At 33.4% G+C, this 18693-nt stretch overlaps 2 protein-coding genes across 11 annotated transcripts in view; one reads left to right on the plus strand and one right to left on the minus strand.

The window, feature by feature from the left end:
• The window catches only part of LOC116349940 (high affinity cGMP-specific 3',5'-cyclic phosphodiesterase 9A), a 121447-nt gene that overhangs the window by 58436 nt on the left and 44318 nt on the right, over nucleotides 1-18693 (minus strand). The window lies entirely within an intron of this gene.
• On the plus strand, nucleotides 14274-18200 carry LOC116349848. The gene is made up of 5 exons (XM_031781448.1): nucleotides 14274-14278; nucleotides 15828-16201; nucleotides 16286-17118; nucleotides 17188-18072; nucleotides 18136-18200. Exons 1-4 carry the CDS (start codon nucleotides 14274-14276, stop codon nucleotides 17752-17754), a joined length of 1779 nt encoding a protein of 592 aa, XP_031637308.1. The 3' UTR covers nucleotides 17755-18072; nucleotides 18136-18200.

Genomic DNA, 18693 nt, shown 5'->3' on the forward strand with positions numbered 1-18693 from the left:
GTGCAACAAAAACCACATCTTTTTAACGTTCCTACGTTCATATATGTGTAAAAGTATGCATTATATGAAAAGAACACTTGCGATTTGATTATTCTATTTGGTGCGTTGTGAATATTTAGTGGAACATGAATAAAACATTTATGATTCCGGAAGCAGTGTAAAATCCAATGCAAGCACATAAAGTCATCGCCATTTTATTATAAATAAAAAGCTTTTCGTTCGACACAAACTCAGGCACTATTGTGCACCGAATGAAAAATTTAAATAAAACTGAATTAACAACAATCGGAAATAGTTTCTGGATCGACGACAAAAAAAAAAAAACAATGTAATTCGTTTTAAACTAATAGCCATCCAGAATGACATAAATTTAGGGTAAAAATGAAATTTATTTCCATTATGCTATCTATGATTTTTTTTTCAACATTCCCGTTTCATCCAATGGAAGAACCGATATCATATGTAAAAGAAAATTCAATTCATAAAATTCCTGGTTCATGTCGCACATCGGAAAATCTTGTACGGATATTATGCACTACGTCTTCGTCGATAAATTATTTACTAAGAATACATACTTAAGCCATCTGAAAAATGTACAATGTATTTGTATGAACCGAGAAATAAATATTGTCGTGGGACATTGATGTTGTTCTTTTTACATACAATATAATAGCTCTAAGATCCAACTATTCGCCAAGGTTGAAGTGGAAAAAGCTCGTCGGCATCTATTTTACGGCAAGCAAATGCGCCATGGGAATAGATTTAGAACATGACAAAGGAAGAGTGGGAACAAGAGACAGAAATAAACAGAAGAGTGTTAGTTATGATATTCGCATCGGCCATATTCGACTATATTTTCACACTCAATTTCCGAGATGTTTTGTGGGCTTTTATTTTCTTCTTTTTGCTGTAAGGAAGAACGCGCTCATATTCTCATCGTTCATATACATCGATGAAACTTTTTTTTTATTTGCTCAACCGAGTGACGAAAACAATATAATGTTCACTTTGTATATTACGTAACTCAGCAGTACTTCGAAAATATATTTTATCAGTTTGCCATGATCACCTGCAGCCGATTTTCGCACCCAAACCACAAAGACAAAACAGAATAAAAGGTTTTCGAGAAAATGTGAATGGCGAAAAATTACGGAAAATAAATAATAACTGACAAACGTGAGAGACGAAATATAAACACCATACACCATCACTGACATACACACAGGACGCACACAAGACACAACATATCGGTTATGATGTTATAAATTGACGCTGTCAATACATGTACTTTACGTTTCATTTAATTTTTTTTTGTTCGTAGAACGTACTTTGGTGATATAATGGATTATTTTGGATGGGGTTGTAATATGTTCGTAGACAGTGAATATGAACACTCTCCCCGTTGTTGTTTATAATCGAATTTCTCTTCCGTTTTCATTTTTCATTGGAATTTTTTCGATATATATTTTTTTTTTGCCGTGATAATGTACCTGCTATCTTTCTCCCTTTTTCACTGTCTAATCATTGAGGTATCACAATGCAATTTGTCTTAAAATCGGAAATAAAAACCATTTTCCCATTGTCTCATGCATTGAACGTATGTTATGTGTTTCAGACGTCATGTGTCTTCAAGTTTTTATGACCTTGTGCATCTCCAATTTCTATTAAAGAAGATACTTTATCCAAGCAAATAAAAATATAGAAAAAGATGATGGAAAAGTTCAAACAACGGGGCAAACTATGGAAACCAAGCAGAAAATTGCTTTCAAATCTTATAAATTTATTGTCATCCCCCCATGTTGATCCATTTCGCAAGTGGACGAAGCACAAATGAAATAATATTTGCGGTAAATAAAGAATGACACATTGAGAGGCGAGGTGGAATAAAGTTTTTTCTCGAGTTTCTTTTTATCCAAAAATAAAGTGTCATATTTTAACATTTTTTAACACAAATAAAAGTGTTGGTTAAATATAAAAAATGGCAGAGTTTTTTCACCTTCGCAGTGGTAATCTACCTGAGTTTTTGTGTTTATATGTATTCATATGTGTATGTGTACAATTTGTGCTGAAATTAAAAGTATCATATTACATTACCCATAACGCTGTGGCTTTTAATATCACACCGGGTGCAAAATGAATACAACGTTTTTAATAACCTTTTAGTTTCAAACAACCCTCATTAATAATAGTAATAATAATTAATCTCGTTTTTCAAGCGTATATATATGTTTGCCATAATGAATGCATATAAACGAAGCCATGAATTTAATTTGCATGGCGTCCTCCTTTTCAATTAAAAAAAAAATTCAATTCATTTCGTTTCGGAAAATCGCATCTACATTATTTTTAAGCTCATACCCCACGTAAGAGCGTAAGAGCGTTTGTGTGTTAGTTTCATAGTTGTTATCGTAGGTGGTGACGCTAGCGCAGCAAAGCTTTAATAATAAAAACGATGAAAGTCCAAAAAATTTCCATTAATATCACATAACCGCTTACGATCTCTGTCTGTTTTCCTATTTTCAGTTTCAGACGGAAACCGCTTGAATATGCTATAAATGCCGAAAATGACAATTTCAATTTAATTGGATTGTTTGTGGTTGGTATATCATGATGAGAAAACGTGCGTATAGACGCCTTCGAACAAGAAAAAACACAGAACGTCGAGAACATTATTTTCGACAGGCGGTCATTTAATCTTAATTGTTTCATTATCGTCCTTTTGCATGGGATTCGTTAGTTAGGCAATACGCTTCTTATCCTCAACTTACCGATACACTTATTGTTATATGATATGCAGGGGAGAAATGGAGCCAAATAAATGAGGACTGCGTGTGAGCGGTATTTAAACGGCACGAATTCGCCGAAAAAGGACAATCATTGTGGTAACAGGCGACAAAAACACCATAAATTCGAATAAACTTGATAAAAAAAGTTCGCCAGAGCACTTCATCTCGAATGGATAATTTCACACAAAAGATATTTGGCATCGGATTAAATGCTACATGTATACGAGTGAGGGGAACGAAACGATTGTTTGTGCTTATGTATGTTGAACACTTTGAACATGTAACCATTTTGATAATTTTGTTTTGTTTTGACCTTATTAGATTAGAAGTGGACAATAAAGAATATCATTTGATTAAAAGCGACATACACGCTCGTATGAAACATAATTAAAACCAACTCAAGTGGGCATGCTTTCATTTGACTTGAATGAGTAAAAACATTGTTACCAGCGCTTGCTTAGTTGCATTATATGCATGCAAGTCATAAGGCGACTCACATCTCCTGTCGAACACACGCACACACAATGTATTCCAAAGAAAATAGATCATCAACAAACTGCGTGGCACCAGTGTTTTTATGTTCTTTGCACATAAATATTCACATTTCCGACGAGAGTGCACGAGGTTGATTCTTGACTGCACAGAACCAGTTTTTGTTACCATATTTTTATCGAGTTTTATTTGATGACTATGACGCAAACTAAATTTTCATATTTTCTTCTTGTAATAAATCGTTGTTTATTGATCCACACTGAAACAGTGTCAAATACTTAATCGTATGAAATTCATGATGGAATAGAATTCCTGGAGAGAGAAAAAATGACAGAAAACTATCAATTTGTTCATAAAAACAGCGATACTTTTGGAAAGATAGAGACACAATGAAATATTTCTTTGCGGAAAATAGAGAGCAAGTTTCATTATTATGTCTATTGACAATACGTGAATTGCGATTAATAAATAAATAATTAATATGTATTTTCAATGAAAAAAATTATTGTAAGCAAAACTAAGAAAAAGTTGTCCGAAATCGAAATACAAAACCAAACACGAATGCTTTTTCGCTTTTAATTTTGTACGTACTCTCCTTTTCATCTCAATTATGAATATGCTTTTTATAGAAAAGCAATTTTACGCAAAATATAATAGATTGTCATTCAATGGAGACTGACTTTAATTAAAAGTTGTCGTTAGAAGCAAATATGATAAAAGTCAATGATTGTGTTTGGCGGATGGAATAATGACCGCACATACACATGCGACACAATAATATCCACATAAAAAGGTTCATCTCATGCAATTCGAAAATGGAGCAGTGCATTTCATTCACAAGAAAATGGCTTGTCAATAAATTCATATTGACATTTAATGAATCTATGTAGCAGTCTATGAAAGTTTTATTCAAACAGTTACATGCTTTAAAAACGAAATACAATGGAAACTCAAAGTGGTTTCAATTCCATTTGAACATTTTCACATAAAAATGCACACTTTAACATTTCCGTTTTGAGTTCTTTTACCAACGCACGTTTCAATGCCAACACTAAAGTGTAATTGTATTCATCGACTGGAAAACATACACCAAAGTAAATGATCATGCGGTTACCATTGAAAAACACGTTATATGACATGGCTTGCATGTGTTTGTAATAAAGAGGGAAAGGGAGGAATAGATAATGACGCAAATTTTCATGTGTTGTTATGAACAGCAAAGGATCCACAATCGAATGAAGTTTCTTTGAGTTGGTAATACGGAATGGAAAACACAGTTGCTTGCAAATATGATAGAAACCATAATGTTACACAAATGAATGAGTGCAAGAAACAGAGACGGACACGCGGTGAAATGAAGAGAAAAAAATGTGTGAAAATTAAATGTTCGTTATTTGTTATTTGTTTGATATAAATGTGATACAAAAACCATTTCGAAGTGTTTATTTTAGAAACACTCTTGGATTTAATTGCGTCCCGAAATTTAAATGAGCCAGAAATTTACAATGGCTATACTTGAAATATGTGGGTACACACAAATGTGGTTTTTTTTCTCCAAAAGTATTTTGACAATGTAATGAAAATGAATTTAGAAAGCACCACAATTAATAAGCACAGTTGGTGGTATCTAACATGTCAACATGAAAACGACCCCGAATGAACGAAATAAATAAATTTATGTGCGGTTTCGAGTGAATTACATGAAAATATTGCTTTTCAAATCAGTGGGCGTAAAAAGTTATATTTCAATGAGTAAGAATAAAAATGGCTTATGTTTTTCAACATTTTTTTTTGGAATCATAATTATGAAAAACAAACAACATTCAAAAGAAATTAATTTATGTAAATGCCACTTCTTTTGATGTTTTCTTGGATTTCAAATAGAAATTTGGTTGCCAAGAACATTAAATTTGAACATAATCTGCTTTGAATCTCACCAATAGATTAATATATTCCTATATAGCTGTAATAATCTTGTATATTGTGTAGAGAGATGATGAGGATGGTTTTGATTATGTAACAGTTTTGCATTGTATACGTATATTTTAACATAATATGTTCTCTTCCTTTACGTCAATAATTTAAATTCTCGGAAAAAATGTCACCAAAGAGTTCATTGTTGACACGTAAACTAGGATAAAAGCACACTTCAATGATAAAAGCCAGAGAGAATTGTAAGGAGTTCGCAAGAATTCAATTGACGCAAAAACATCATATTCATTTGGAATACGTCAAGAGTGACATGCACATGTTCGATGAACAGTTAACTTAGCTCTTTGTTGTCTTTGGGTTTTTGCTTCTATTATATAAAGGAAACATCCACAATATCTGTCCAAGTAAGTGGATAATCACTCCATTTTATGTGAATTTTTTGAATATATTGTGTGCTTATTTTCTATTAAAGAATACATATTTTTCCATATTGATGTATGATCGCGGAAATTGAACCTTTAAAAGTGTTATGAACATGCACTGTGCTGGCATCCTTCATTTTTGGTAGATTTTTTTCATCGTGGTAATGCGTATGAAATTGATGATAACCCCTAGGCGCGTCATTCATGTGGAACTTTTCTTCGATATAATGAATGCACACACCGCAATTGTGTCACATAAGTGATATTGCTAAAATAAAACACTGTAGCGTAGCTAGCGCCACTACGATCGGCTATGGAGGTCACATTGGAGTTTGCAAATGAGTAAATATGTTTTCACAAGTTGGCAGCAATTGAGTGTAGATGACACTGGATTCTGTCGTAGCGCTGCTGTTTCACAGATTAGTAATCATTTCGATATGCAAATACAATTGAATATTCTAAATAAATTTCTATTCGCCTTCAATGCATTCATTCTGATATTCTGAGTTTTGGGTCAAATCCATTTTACACAAGCTATCACCAAAGTGATATGAAAAGAGTGATTTAATTCGAGGTGGATAGAATGACACAAACGTTTATTATTCAAATTTCACTTATACGTTGAAATATATTCACTTTCACGTGTGATTGAATTCCAAACATTATTTACATTCAACATTTCAACTGAACTGCTTTAAACTGTTATTCCCTTTTTAGCTTCTACACCACAATTGTGCATGCATATCGGTTTGATTTGTGTGTGTTACATTTAAAGCAACTGTGATTTATTTCGTATAAATTCAAAGCGAAAGAGAATTAAATTAGGTTGGTTCATTGATTTTCCACTAGACAAAAACGAGCTGTCAAACAGCGAACAAATGCCATATTATACAATAATATATTTGGCAAAGAAATAATATAATTTGTGCAAAGAATCGCAAGAAAAACAACCAATTGTGCCAGAATATTGCAATTTAATTAAATTTTAAAATGGTTTAAATGGTTCTTAATAATTCGATGTTTGCAGACGAGACACTTGGATTTTCAGCGAAGCATTTCGTTCGTTTTGCTTGACGTTCAACGAACCAAAACGTAATATCATGACTTTTTTTCGGGTATTTGCGCGAGAAAGAGAAATAAAAAGTAACTGTAGAACAAGCAGCAAGAAGAGCTATCGTGATTAATTATTCTGAACGGAAAAAGACGAGCGTCGTCAGCTCAAATTAATGCCGTAAAAAACTTCATATAAAACGAACGAATATATTTTTAGGCCGCTAAAAATCGATGGAATAACAATGTGATGGTGAAGCGAGCGCGACATAACCAGAAAAATTCAAATGGTGAAAAGCCAGTACCCTTTTATGATTTGATAGCTTTTGCCGCCCCTCTTCAATGTGGATTGTGAATATTTTTGTGAAAAGCGTAAAAAAGGTTGAAATTCTTCTTTTTCTTTCGCTCTTTTGTCGACGAAAAATTTCTTGCGGTGAAAGCGATGTTGTTGTCAAGTGGCCACCTCACATTTTGTTACAATAAAATCGGTTGAAAAATCAAAAATATCTTGCTTTAAAATAATCTGTTTTTGTCTCGACTTCTCGATGTAGATGCTCATTTGCATATACAAAGTTGGGTTAAATTTGTTTTCACTCAAACGTTTGATTTTCAGCATTTTCTTCATTAGATACTAATAACATGCATTTATCATGTAAAAATTCAAATCCACCAAAATGTCGGTGGTATTTGCACTTGTATAATGATGTGCAAATTATTTACTGCTTATAAGAAGCAATAAGTATCTTCATACAATGTTTCAATACATTGAGTTAGTTACACTTCCGTAAGACCAATAATAAGTTGGTTGAATTTGAATTTTCATAAGTTAATCTTTGATGGCTATGAAATATGGTATATTTTCATTTTTTTATCTTAAGGACTTAATATAGCAAGAAGGAAGGATTTTATTAAAGTTGACGAATGAAAATGGGCAACTGATTTCGTTGATTATACTATGAATAAGCGCAGGTAGTTGAAAAGTATTCCAAAATGGCAAGTCAAAATTAATATCACGTATATTGTGAAAATGGTAATACATAGAAGTAAATCGGTGAAATCCGCTTGTTGCGCGAGTAAAATACAAAGTCACACAAATGTGGTGCGTTGAGCACCACTTTGACATGAAGTCAAATGAAAAATGAAAACAAAGTTAAGTTGTTATAGCGACCAAGACGCAGTGATGAAAGAAAAAAAAGAAATGGCACGCACTTTCAATGCGTGTTGGATTAAATGGTGCTTATTTGAATGCACGTTCTTTCATTGTTTGATACTCGCGTAATATTTTTTTAATGGTCTTTCGACACAAGTATCTTTCACTTCATTTTTTCAATCTCGTTGTCACTGACGCGCTTCTTTCACCATTTGTTTCTTATTCTTTTTGCCTCTTTTTTCGCTCTCAGCAGATAAATTTAATAAAGCCCATACACATTTCGCATTTTAATGATAAGAAGTAGAATTTAATAAAGTCTAGCAAAGTATTTTTGTGTTATTTTTGAAATGGTTTCTCGAGAATATGACAAAAGAAGCATATCTCTCGTGCTCGCATCACTGTCAAATTGCCGAAAAGCAGTCATTTTAACGGAACGACCGACGAAAAAAAGTAAATACATCGCCATATTTTTGACGGTAATTTTTTTTCTCGCCTCGATCAATAATAACATCAACACCATAACGAGAGAAGCCATATGCAAAGCGAACATTGAATATATGTAATTGAAAATGCCAATTTGTTTTGTTTAAAAATGTGTTTACAACTTTGAATAAAATTCTCCATAATATTTTCAGAGCTCATAAAAATGTGCCGAGGGTTTTTAAATGGAAGCATAACTGAAAAAGCAGGTAGTTGACAAACTTTGGTAGCAAAGCGCACATACAAATTCCGAAAAAATGAAAAAAAGACACCTTATGCACGTATGTTTATCAATTGAATCTTCGTTAATATTATGGGCTTTACATCATATTTCACTGTTATTATGAGCCTCATGAAACCCAACCTAACATCACTTTCATCTCGTTATTGCTCGTATCGTGCACGTTTCATGGGATCCAATTTGTGAAAAAATGCAATGCGAATCATATCATTATTGTATGTTTCAGTATGTTAACAGGTCGTTCTTTTTTGTAACTCTTTTGAATGTTGCTCAATGAGTTTCTACGCAACAAAGGTGTAATCTTTATCTCAGAACAAGTAAATGTTCATATGTGAAAGACATATAGACCCATGCCGAAGAAAATACCAGAAATCATAATAATATCACTAATAACAATAACAATAATCGTATCACATGACCGTTTCGGATTTCATCTATTAATTTGTAATAACTGTACGAATACAGATCAAAAAAATGTTACCAAAGGAGAGTCATTAATTTTCTCATTTATTATTATACAAATAAAACAATTCATGATATATAAATATATAGCAATATTGGTTATAATCAGCGTACACCTGCGTATGGCATTTGAGGGCATATTTTTCTCAACAACGTACTAGACAAGCAAGCTATTTATTTTTTCTATATTTCAATGGAATTTTTTTTATCTCATACGTTCTGATGGTGTTGGTGCGTTTTGAATTTTCTTTTGTCATTAAATCTGTACCGTTTGTTTGCTCTGCCATTGAAACAGGGCTCACGTTCGCATTGAAGAAAAAACAGCAGTAGCATCATCAGCACCAGCCACATACTGACAACAACGTAAATCACTATTAACCACTCACGAATGTGTTCGTGTGAACCATAAATATCACTTCATTTCTGACCGGATTCGCTGAACATTACTTTCGTATGAGTAAATTGTTTGAACATGTAATGCAGTAATGTGCGAAGGGGGGGTAAGGGGGGGTTTACTCCCCCTGTGATTTGAATGAGAAAATTTTTTTCGCGAAAATTATTCGAATTTGCTAGGGTTTGTGATTCTAAAAGTGAAGACCTTTTTTTTTGCTCTTCACTTTTTTTGACCGAGAAAATTCTTCCGATTTGCTAGGAATTTTCGCCTCAAAAAGTGACTTCCAAAAAAAAAACGACATTTGTTGTTCAGATGAGAGAATTTTTAATTTTTGAAAAATCACCCAGCCCTCCTCCCCCCCAAAATGTAGCTCGCACATTACTGATGTAATGCATATGACTGAGAGTGCATTTTTTATCTATCTATATCGTCTGTATGTGACTATTTTAAATGACCAAAATCCGTCTTTTATTGTTATGACATACGTGTATTGTTAAAACTTTAAGCTCTTCCATTATTATAAAAAAAATGTTAGATTTCTCAATTAATTTTTTTTCATATATGTTATAGTTCACATTTTAAGCATAACACGCGCGTGTTTGAGTATGTGTTTGTATTAAAAAAATATCCAAAAAATCAACAATTAAAATGCAGAGAGAATGAAACACCAAACAATATAGCAAAAATTGTGAATTTCAGATAAGCGAATTCCGTTATGTCATTCAAAATGAATTTCACTTCAATAGAATTATCAAGCACGTAACTGTAACTCTATTGCCAAGCACCCTTTTCTATGCATTCATATTCACTCGCGCACACATGCACATGACAAAAATGAGAGAAATCCTATGAAAAATTCATCATGATTTCACATCTATTTTGACAGCAAAAAAGTTTGGTATTCATTTTGGGAGTTTTTTTTTTGAAAAGTTTTTCTTGCCAACGAAATACAGTGGGATATGAAATGGCTTATTTATGGCAGGACAAAATAAAGAAACGAATATTCTCACATTTTACCAGACCAGTTGTTGAATAAAAAATATGTACGTTTTTGATGTTTATGGTTGAATGATGTTCGACGCTTGTATAATTTGAAATTTTGAAAAATAAGGAAAAGAAAGAGATAGAGTTTTTAGTCGACTATCCATATGTATCGTTATCATTGAATCCATTATATACCATTTGGTTATTAAGATTTATGGATATCGATTTAAATTCACTTGTGGTTCGTGTCGATGTGACAAATTCAATCAAATTCACATTGAATCCTAATCTTTCCAATTGGCCTGCCTTCACGTTCGCATTCATTGGCGAATGACATTTATTATCTTTTAATCGATTTTTAATTTGCCTAATGGAATATGTTGGGTACAAACGGATTGCCATTTTTGCAATACGTACTTTGTTGACAAATTTTTCATATCGATCACAGACCGTATGTTCGTCTGTTATGTTCAAAAACATAATCGTCGGAAGCAGCAATGTATCGTGTAGCATATCAATGAAGACATTTCTGTTTTTTTTTTTTTTTTTTTTTTTTGAAGCATTCGGTTGTATGAAAGCTTTTCTCTTCTTCTCTACTGCAGTGAATGCAAACAACATGTTTATTTATATAAAGAGGGACGTAAGCGTACATCGAAACTGTCAACGTTGACTCAATGCCATTTGAATAATTGAAAAGTTTTTCTTTAAAACGGAAATGTGGAAAAGAAATTTCCAAAACACAGCCAGATAAAAATGATGCCAAAATAAGTGATACTGAAAGAGTTGAAATCAGACATTATAATGAGATATTTTCAGCCAGATGAATCAGCTCAGCCAGATATCGTCAGGAGCTGAAATTTAGTGAAAACAATAGGAATGATTGTTATGGTTATAATTACACTTACATTGCTACAATCACTATAACAATCACTTTTATTGTTTTCACTCCATTTCAGCATCTGACGATATCTGGCTGAGCTGATTCATCTGGCTGAAAATATCTCATTATAATGTCTGGTTGAAATGGATCCAATTGAAATTTATAACGAATTCTGTTGATGATAATGATGATGACAATGATAATGTTATTATATTGTGGCATATTCATTAATGCCTCCTTTTTACATAAAAAAAATGCTAAGCTATAAAAAGAGTTTGAAAGTGATTAAGATTGTCATTCATTTGGAAATTCATGGAATTTGCGATATATTGCCGAAAATGCGTTCCAATCATAAAATGTAAATCAATTACAATCAGAAAAAGCTTTTTGTTGGACTGGTTGAAAGAACAGCCGCGAACTGCCAAATAAATTAAATACAATTTTACAGAAAAAATAGCACAGAACTATCTCAAGTTTTTAAATGGCAAAAAAGAACATTACAATTCTTACCAGCCAGTGAATGTAATGTAAACTAGGTCAACCGATTAGCTTCGATCTGAATTATGTTAATTTTTTGTAAATGGATCCTGAGCAAATCATTCAAAAAAAAAATCGCTCGGACAAGGCAAATATAGTGAGAATTTCCGTGCTGGTGGAATGTTGTCAAATGTAATTATGGTGGTAAGAAATCGTTGCTCTGATGATTTTTTTTTCTCCTTCCTTCATTTGTTCGTCATTTAAGAGGAAAATTGTTGGTAGTTAAAGCTTATTATTCTTACGCTAAATTTTATCCGCATGAATGTTACTTATTCGATTATACATGTAGATTTTGTGCGTTTGTTTCTCTCCATTCTATATTCTGTTTTGAATGTTCCTCTTTTCGAGACGGAATTTTTCTCTTTGCTTCGTTCTTCTTAATATACATATATTGTCTCATTTGCCTTGCTTTTCTTGAAACCAACTTAATTAAATTCAGTCCGCAACAAAGACGAAGATAGAAGAAAAGCATGCACTGCACGTGCACATACACATTTCAAGTCATTTGGTTTGTATGTATATGTGTGTGAATATCGGCAAAAACATGAAAGCGAATGCATACAGATCGTCATCGTGCATGTTATATGCTCACCGAATAACCAAAAGAATCAAAGTGAAAGCAGCAGAATGAAAAAGAAGAAACATCTTCTGTAATTGTACGATAGACGGAAAGCAAAACATTTGTTGGCATAAAGTACATAGAATCATTTTGTTCCATGTATATTGAAGGCAATTGTGCCATTCTTTGGCATGGAAATAATTGTATACAAGACGAAGTAGCAATATAAAAAAACCAAGAAAAACTGAAAACTGAAGAAGGCGAATGAAAAGCGTAGCGCATTTGTATTAATATTTTTTTTCGTTCCTTTCTTCCGCTGGTTTTTCGTTTGATCACATGTTATGCATGTAAAACATCACATATATTCTCTTACACACTACATTTCCACACAAAGTAATTGAAATAAGCTTTCAAATATATATTTTGTGCATATTTAATGCGATTTATATGATTTTTGTGAGCAATACAGATAGATAAATAAGCATCGCTTTACATACACAAAATGTTATCTTTGTTTTGGATTCTACTTTCTTCTATTCAAAAACTTTTTAATGAATTTGCAAGAACTTTATGAAAAATGAATTCTTTAAAAAAATATATATATGAATTCGAATGATTTTCTGAATTGGATTTTCCATTGCAACAAATTATGTTTCCACTAATATTTGAATGTGTACGTAATTGAAAAATGTTAAGCTTCCAAATTGTGGCGCTCACCTCTTTATCCTTTCCATAATATCTCTTTGAGACAAATGTTTATGGTTCTAATTGCGGCAAAACGGAATATGAAACGGAAGCAAATACTAAATTGGCGAAATGGTACAGAAGCATTGAAGCGAATTTTAAAATCAAGTGCAAGCGTACACTCAATCCTTCAATTCCATATAACGAAATGTGATTCAAAATGAAAATGGAAAGTGCTTTCACGCGAAAAAAATTAATGATGAATTAGTAAAAAGCAAGGTATAATAGCTATTTTATGAATTGACAAAAGTATGCATATACAAAAGAATTTGCAGTGGTGTTGCGTTAGCTCTTCTGTTACATCAGAAAATTCTATTTTCGACCTCGCATTTATGAAAATTGCAAAAATCTGCCAATAATTCGAAATAAAGTGAATGTTAATGATCGATTTTGATAAAATATTTAATATAGTCGATATATATGCGTCATAGCCGACCTGAATCATGTTATTATTGTTGTCATTGTAGTTGATTTTAATGAAGTTAGAGGGTGTATCATAAATAACTCAGCAAATTTGGAATATCGAAAAACTTTTTGTTTGGATTCAAAATTTTAATTCAGTTTTGTTCTGGGCAGTATATCAGCTATCTGAGTAACTTTCTGATTAACTTTTGTGCTGATGTTGTGTTGTATTTAACGCGCTCAGCTGCTGAGCACCAGCGTTGGAAAATATTAGTGGCTATTCAGATATCTGATATACTTAAAAAACACCAAACTCAAAGAAATCACTTAAATGTTCTTTGGGTTATTAAAAAAACACTCTCACTTGTAAGCGGTGGGCGCTGGTGAAGCACTTTTTGTATGGAAATATTTGTTGAAAATTCAACAATACGCCACCTATCAAAGACAATAAAGATTTTCGTTACTACTGCTGTGTTGACATAGCTCTAGCGAACTATATAGCTGTATTGCAAACGTATTAGTACTGAGAACACTGACTTCGATTCTGTTTATGCGTATGTGTTATAAATTTTGCACAAGCAGTTACGGTTGACAACTGAGTGCAGAATTTGCAATACAAACGGACACATAAAATCAGAGTCAGTGTGTTCTTTAGTAACAAAAGTCTTTATGTCTTTTAATAGATGTCAAATTCGTTGAATCTTCAACAAAAAATCTTCGATACCAGCGCCCACCGCTTGTAAGGTACACCCTGTAAAATGGGGTAAGTGTTTGTTGTGAATAACACATATAATATATGTCATATATATATATATATATATATCAACGGTAACAGCACACCAGCGACATCAACAAATGATACATAAAACACGACAATATTTGGAATACATTTTGTATGAGCACCTTAATAGTCGGATTATTATTGAAGTTTAATAGCTAAAACAGGCGAAACATTGCAGTTAACATAAATTGCATCCCCTGCTCAGCGACAACGGCACACAACCACATACTGGTTGAACCAAAAAAAAGTAGCACCGCTTCCGAATATTTAATCATGTGACAAGAAGTGAAATCTCTGTATTTTGCGCACATTTTAGTGAGGATAAATGAGAACCTAATAATCCCAACAAACAAAAATGTAATGTTTTTTTATTCATTTTAACGTTGAAAAATGTAATGTTTTGGCCCAGTTTAGTGGTAATTTTTGAAAGAAAATTGTATGCAAAAGAGTAATATATTTCAATAGAATATTTCCATTTGTTTTATTTACTGGTGTGAGACTTGATGTCGGAGTTGAAGTTTAAAGCATTTTTATAAACAATAATCGCATCGCATACATAAACATTTCTCTTTTCGATTGTGTTTACATAAAACGTTTCGACAGACTCCGTGTGATAGCTATGTGTGTTCGTTGATTAACAGTATGCTTCGTAAGCAATAACAGCATTTGATACAACGTATTGATTATTCATATGCATTTCTGTCTACATATACATTATGTATCACTCTGTGTATTCAGTCAGATTTTTCTTAATTTGCTTGTGTCAGCAAAATTCAAATTTCAACCGAAAATCACACATCTCTCTTTGTTTATAATTTGACATTTCTCGCCGACGTTCATTTTGATTGTTACTTCAAATGTGTACGGTGCATTGTGTTGATTAGTTTCAATCGTAACATTTCAGAAGGAGTTGTTTTGTAAATCAGAACACAATATATTCTGATGGTGAAATGAAAGTAACTAAATAAATCGTTTTCTTCGACAACACAAATAAAATCTCATTTTCATATCAAAACGTTTGAAAAACAGTTTCTGTTCATTTTCAAGATTGTGCTTCAAACCAAGAGTGCTGTTATGCTATTTTACAAATAATATTTTCATACGGTGATTTACATTTCGATTTTGATCATCGGCCATTTTTAATAAAGGTTTACTTTTGTCGATTCAACAATAATTCCCTATAAATTCGGGTGCATTTTTGAGGTGATTCCACAGTTTAGTAAAGAATTTCACAGCAGTAAGCGTCTCTTTGACCGCTCTATATTTGTATATATATTTTTCAAATGAAAAAGTGTTTTTATTAAATTTATGCAATTATTTAATCTCTCTCGCTAGCCTTGTGTTCTAATTGTCGACCATTGCATCGTGAATACAACATTTTCGAACGCGCTTTTTGTCATTTTGCAGTGAATGTGACAGTGTTGTTGGTAAGTACTCAAAAACGAACCATTTTTCTTGATTTTTTTTTTGAAGTGATCAATGGACTGTGTGCCACGAATTTGACAATTTTTTCGTGTTTTTTTTTGAAGAGGAGACGTGCAAAAATAAATTCAGCCTTTAAGAAAAATACGGCAAAATTGAACGACAATGAAGAGTTGCGATCGATAAAACTGTCAGCGCCTTCGGTATTCAAGTCTGAATATTCGGAAGCGCTAACAGAGCATTTTTTCCATAAATGCTACAATGGTACAGTAATATGCTACCTAGGTTCGACATTGTTTTTATATGTTGTCAACCTTGCAGCAGATAACGATGATCGGCAATATTTCATTGACAGTGATGGAAAAAATGTTATACGTGAGTGTTTCGCCGCCGTATCACGAGAAAATTCGGAAAATCCAAAACAACCGAAAATACCACGTGGATTCCTTGAAATGATTGCCGATGATCAATTTGAATGGCCAAGTAGGTACCAAATGGGCAACGCATTTGAATACTTGAATCAACAATATTTGACAAATGTTACGACAAATTTGACAACGCATTTAGATAATATATTGGAGAGCTTCTTGCAAATGATTCGCTATCAATTGAACGAAGACCCTAATCGGCTCATAAAATTTGATGGCATTGACATAAGAAATGCAAAGAACAATCTTATGTTCAATCAAGATTGTACCGGAGGCGATCAACACCGAACGAACAAAATGAATGAGTTGTATGAACAAGTCGCCGTACGCTGTTTACCATCATTTCGCGAATATTTGTCAATGATTGAATACATCGAGAAAAAGTGGTTTGAATCGTTGTGGTTTTTCATCTTCATTCAACGTGAAATAAGTATATTTTTGGAAGAGCATCACGATCTTGTGCAATTATGGCTACGACACCAACGCCATCCGCTTTTTTATTGCAAACCATCCAAGCCATTGCCACCAAAAATAAGAAATTTCACCGTCATACCGATATGTGACTCGAAGTTGAAACACATTAAATTCGATCAAGATGATTTGATGAGCCTGCTGGCCCAATGGAAAGTTGTGCCGAAGATATTTAACAATGATCATGGAGGGCATAATATGTATAGCCGTAACTATTACAAGGAGAACGAAGATGAAGCATGGGCCATTTTGTTCAACATGGACAAAATCAACGAGATCAAGAAACCGAACCAACAGTTTCATCATATGATAGTCTGCGATAGCGTTTCCGCGTCGGTATTGTACAGAACACCAAAGCCTGAGATCGAGAATACGGAGCTGCATCGACAAAGAATCAAGCAAAAACTCGAGAACAATGAGTATAAATACATCGTCGCAATTGATCCCGGTATGAAAACATACTTAGCCGGAATTCGTCGGAATATTGAAGATCGCACTGAGGTGAGTTTATATTTAAATAAAATGTTTTCTACAAAAATCAATGCTCATTTTTAAATTTTTTTGTTAAAGGAGAATTTCAAGATATCTTCGAAGTCATATCATTGGGGTGCCGGACAAAAAGTCAGAGACAAAATGGGAAAGCGTATGACTGCCAGATTCACGCAACGAGAGCAATTGGACCGTGAAAGCTATCCATCGATACCATCACCGCGAGGAATCCGATGGAGAAATTACGTCAGGCATCGATTAACCATGGTGAAAGATGCAGTGGCTGCATATGCTCGGCGACGTTATGCACGGCTTTCGTTTGACAAATACATCGGGTCACAAGGTGAGAAAGATTGGCTGGCGAAAGTAATAACAAAGAATGAGCCATCGCTTATAAACATCGGAGCAGTGGATATGGCACCCAATTCACCAATTGGCATAAAAAAGGGAAAACGATGCCCAGGTACACGGCATCTTCAATGCAGCGTTAAAAAACTTGGCCATTCAGATGTACACAAAGTGAATGAAGATTTCACATCTCAACACTGTGCGAATTGCCAGAAGAAATTCCCGATTCAAACACAAAAATATCGATTCAAAGTTTGCCGTAACTGTACTCGCGATGCACCAATGCACCACAAGAAATAGAACCGTATATCTCACTACCACGGCTAATTGTGACGAAGAAGAGTCAACGACGCAAAAAGAAAGATAGCTGCGTGAAGAAATTGATCGCAAGAGGCATCATGGATCCAGCAAATCAACCAGCAGAATTTCAACCAGGGCGATTAGAGTCAAAGAAAATGTACTTTCTGAAAAACTGGCTACTAAACCCTGTGAATGCAATTCAAATGGGAGGCGACGCTGATAAATATCCGGAACAACAACAACAACAGCAACATCAAAAACGATTTTGCACCGTTTGGCATCGAGACATTGTTGCGGCTAGATGCATCATGTACAAAGGTAAACACTGTAATTTATTTGGTATATTTTCCAATAATTTAAATTGCCTCTTATTAATTACAGGTCTTTGTTACATATTCAATTTGGAAATGCACAACTCGTATGTCAGAGCACCAGCACCTCCAAGAGCACCATTGCGTAGAAGACAACCAGCACGCAGAAGAGCCAATGCAAACGTTGTTCCAGATCAATGATTAAGCAGCGTCGAAATCAAAAAGAAAAAATATAATAACTCTGGTAGTTAGTAGCAAAGCTTGTATTTTGTGGCTTTGGTGATTGTGTATAGTACACATTGTCTAAATGTGTAATTGTACACAGTTCAGTACAGATTTATCTGTAGGTAAGTATTATTTTATCAAATGTTAAAAATGAATTTAATTTGGATGTGGCGCTCAGTTAAATAACATTCGAAAAAAATCCATTTTCGCCGATAGAAATATGGCTCTATAGATTTTAGCTAACTTTTTCTTTCTCCTTCTTTTTCTTCCACTGGTGACGTTGAAAATGACTGAAACTACACACAAATCCGGCCACAAAATTGACCGTCAACATATGCCCGATAATAATAATATTTATAATATTTATTCACCGCCAAAAACTGGCTGAATCATGTTTGAGTGT

The sequence above is a fragment of the Contarinia nasturtii genome, unplaced genomic scaffold (genome assembly GCF_009176525.2).
Source record: "Contarinia nasturtii isolate CC-2019 unplaced genomic scaffold, AAFC_CNas_1.1 Cnas_scaffold_3175, whole genome shotgun sequence".
In the NCBI taxonomy this organism is placed as follows: Eukaryota; Metazoa; Arthropoda; class Insecta; order Diptera; family Cecidomyiidae; genus Contarinia; species Contarinia nasturtii.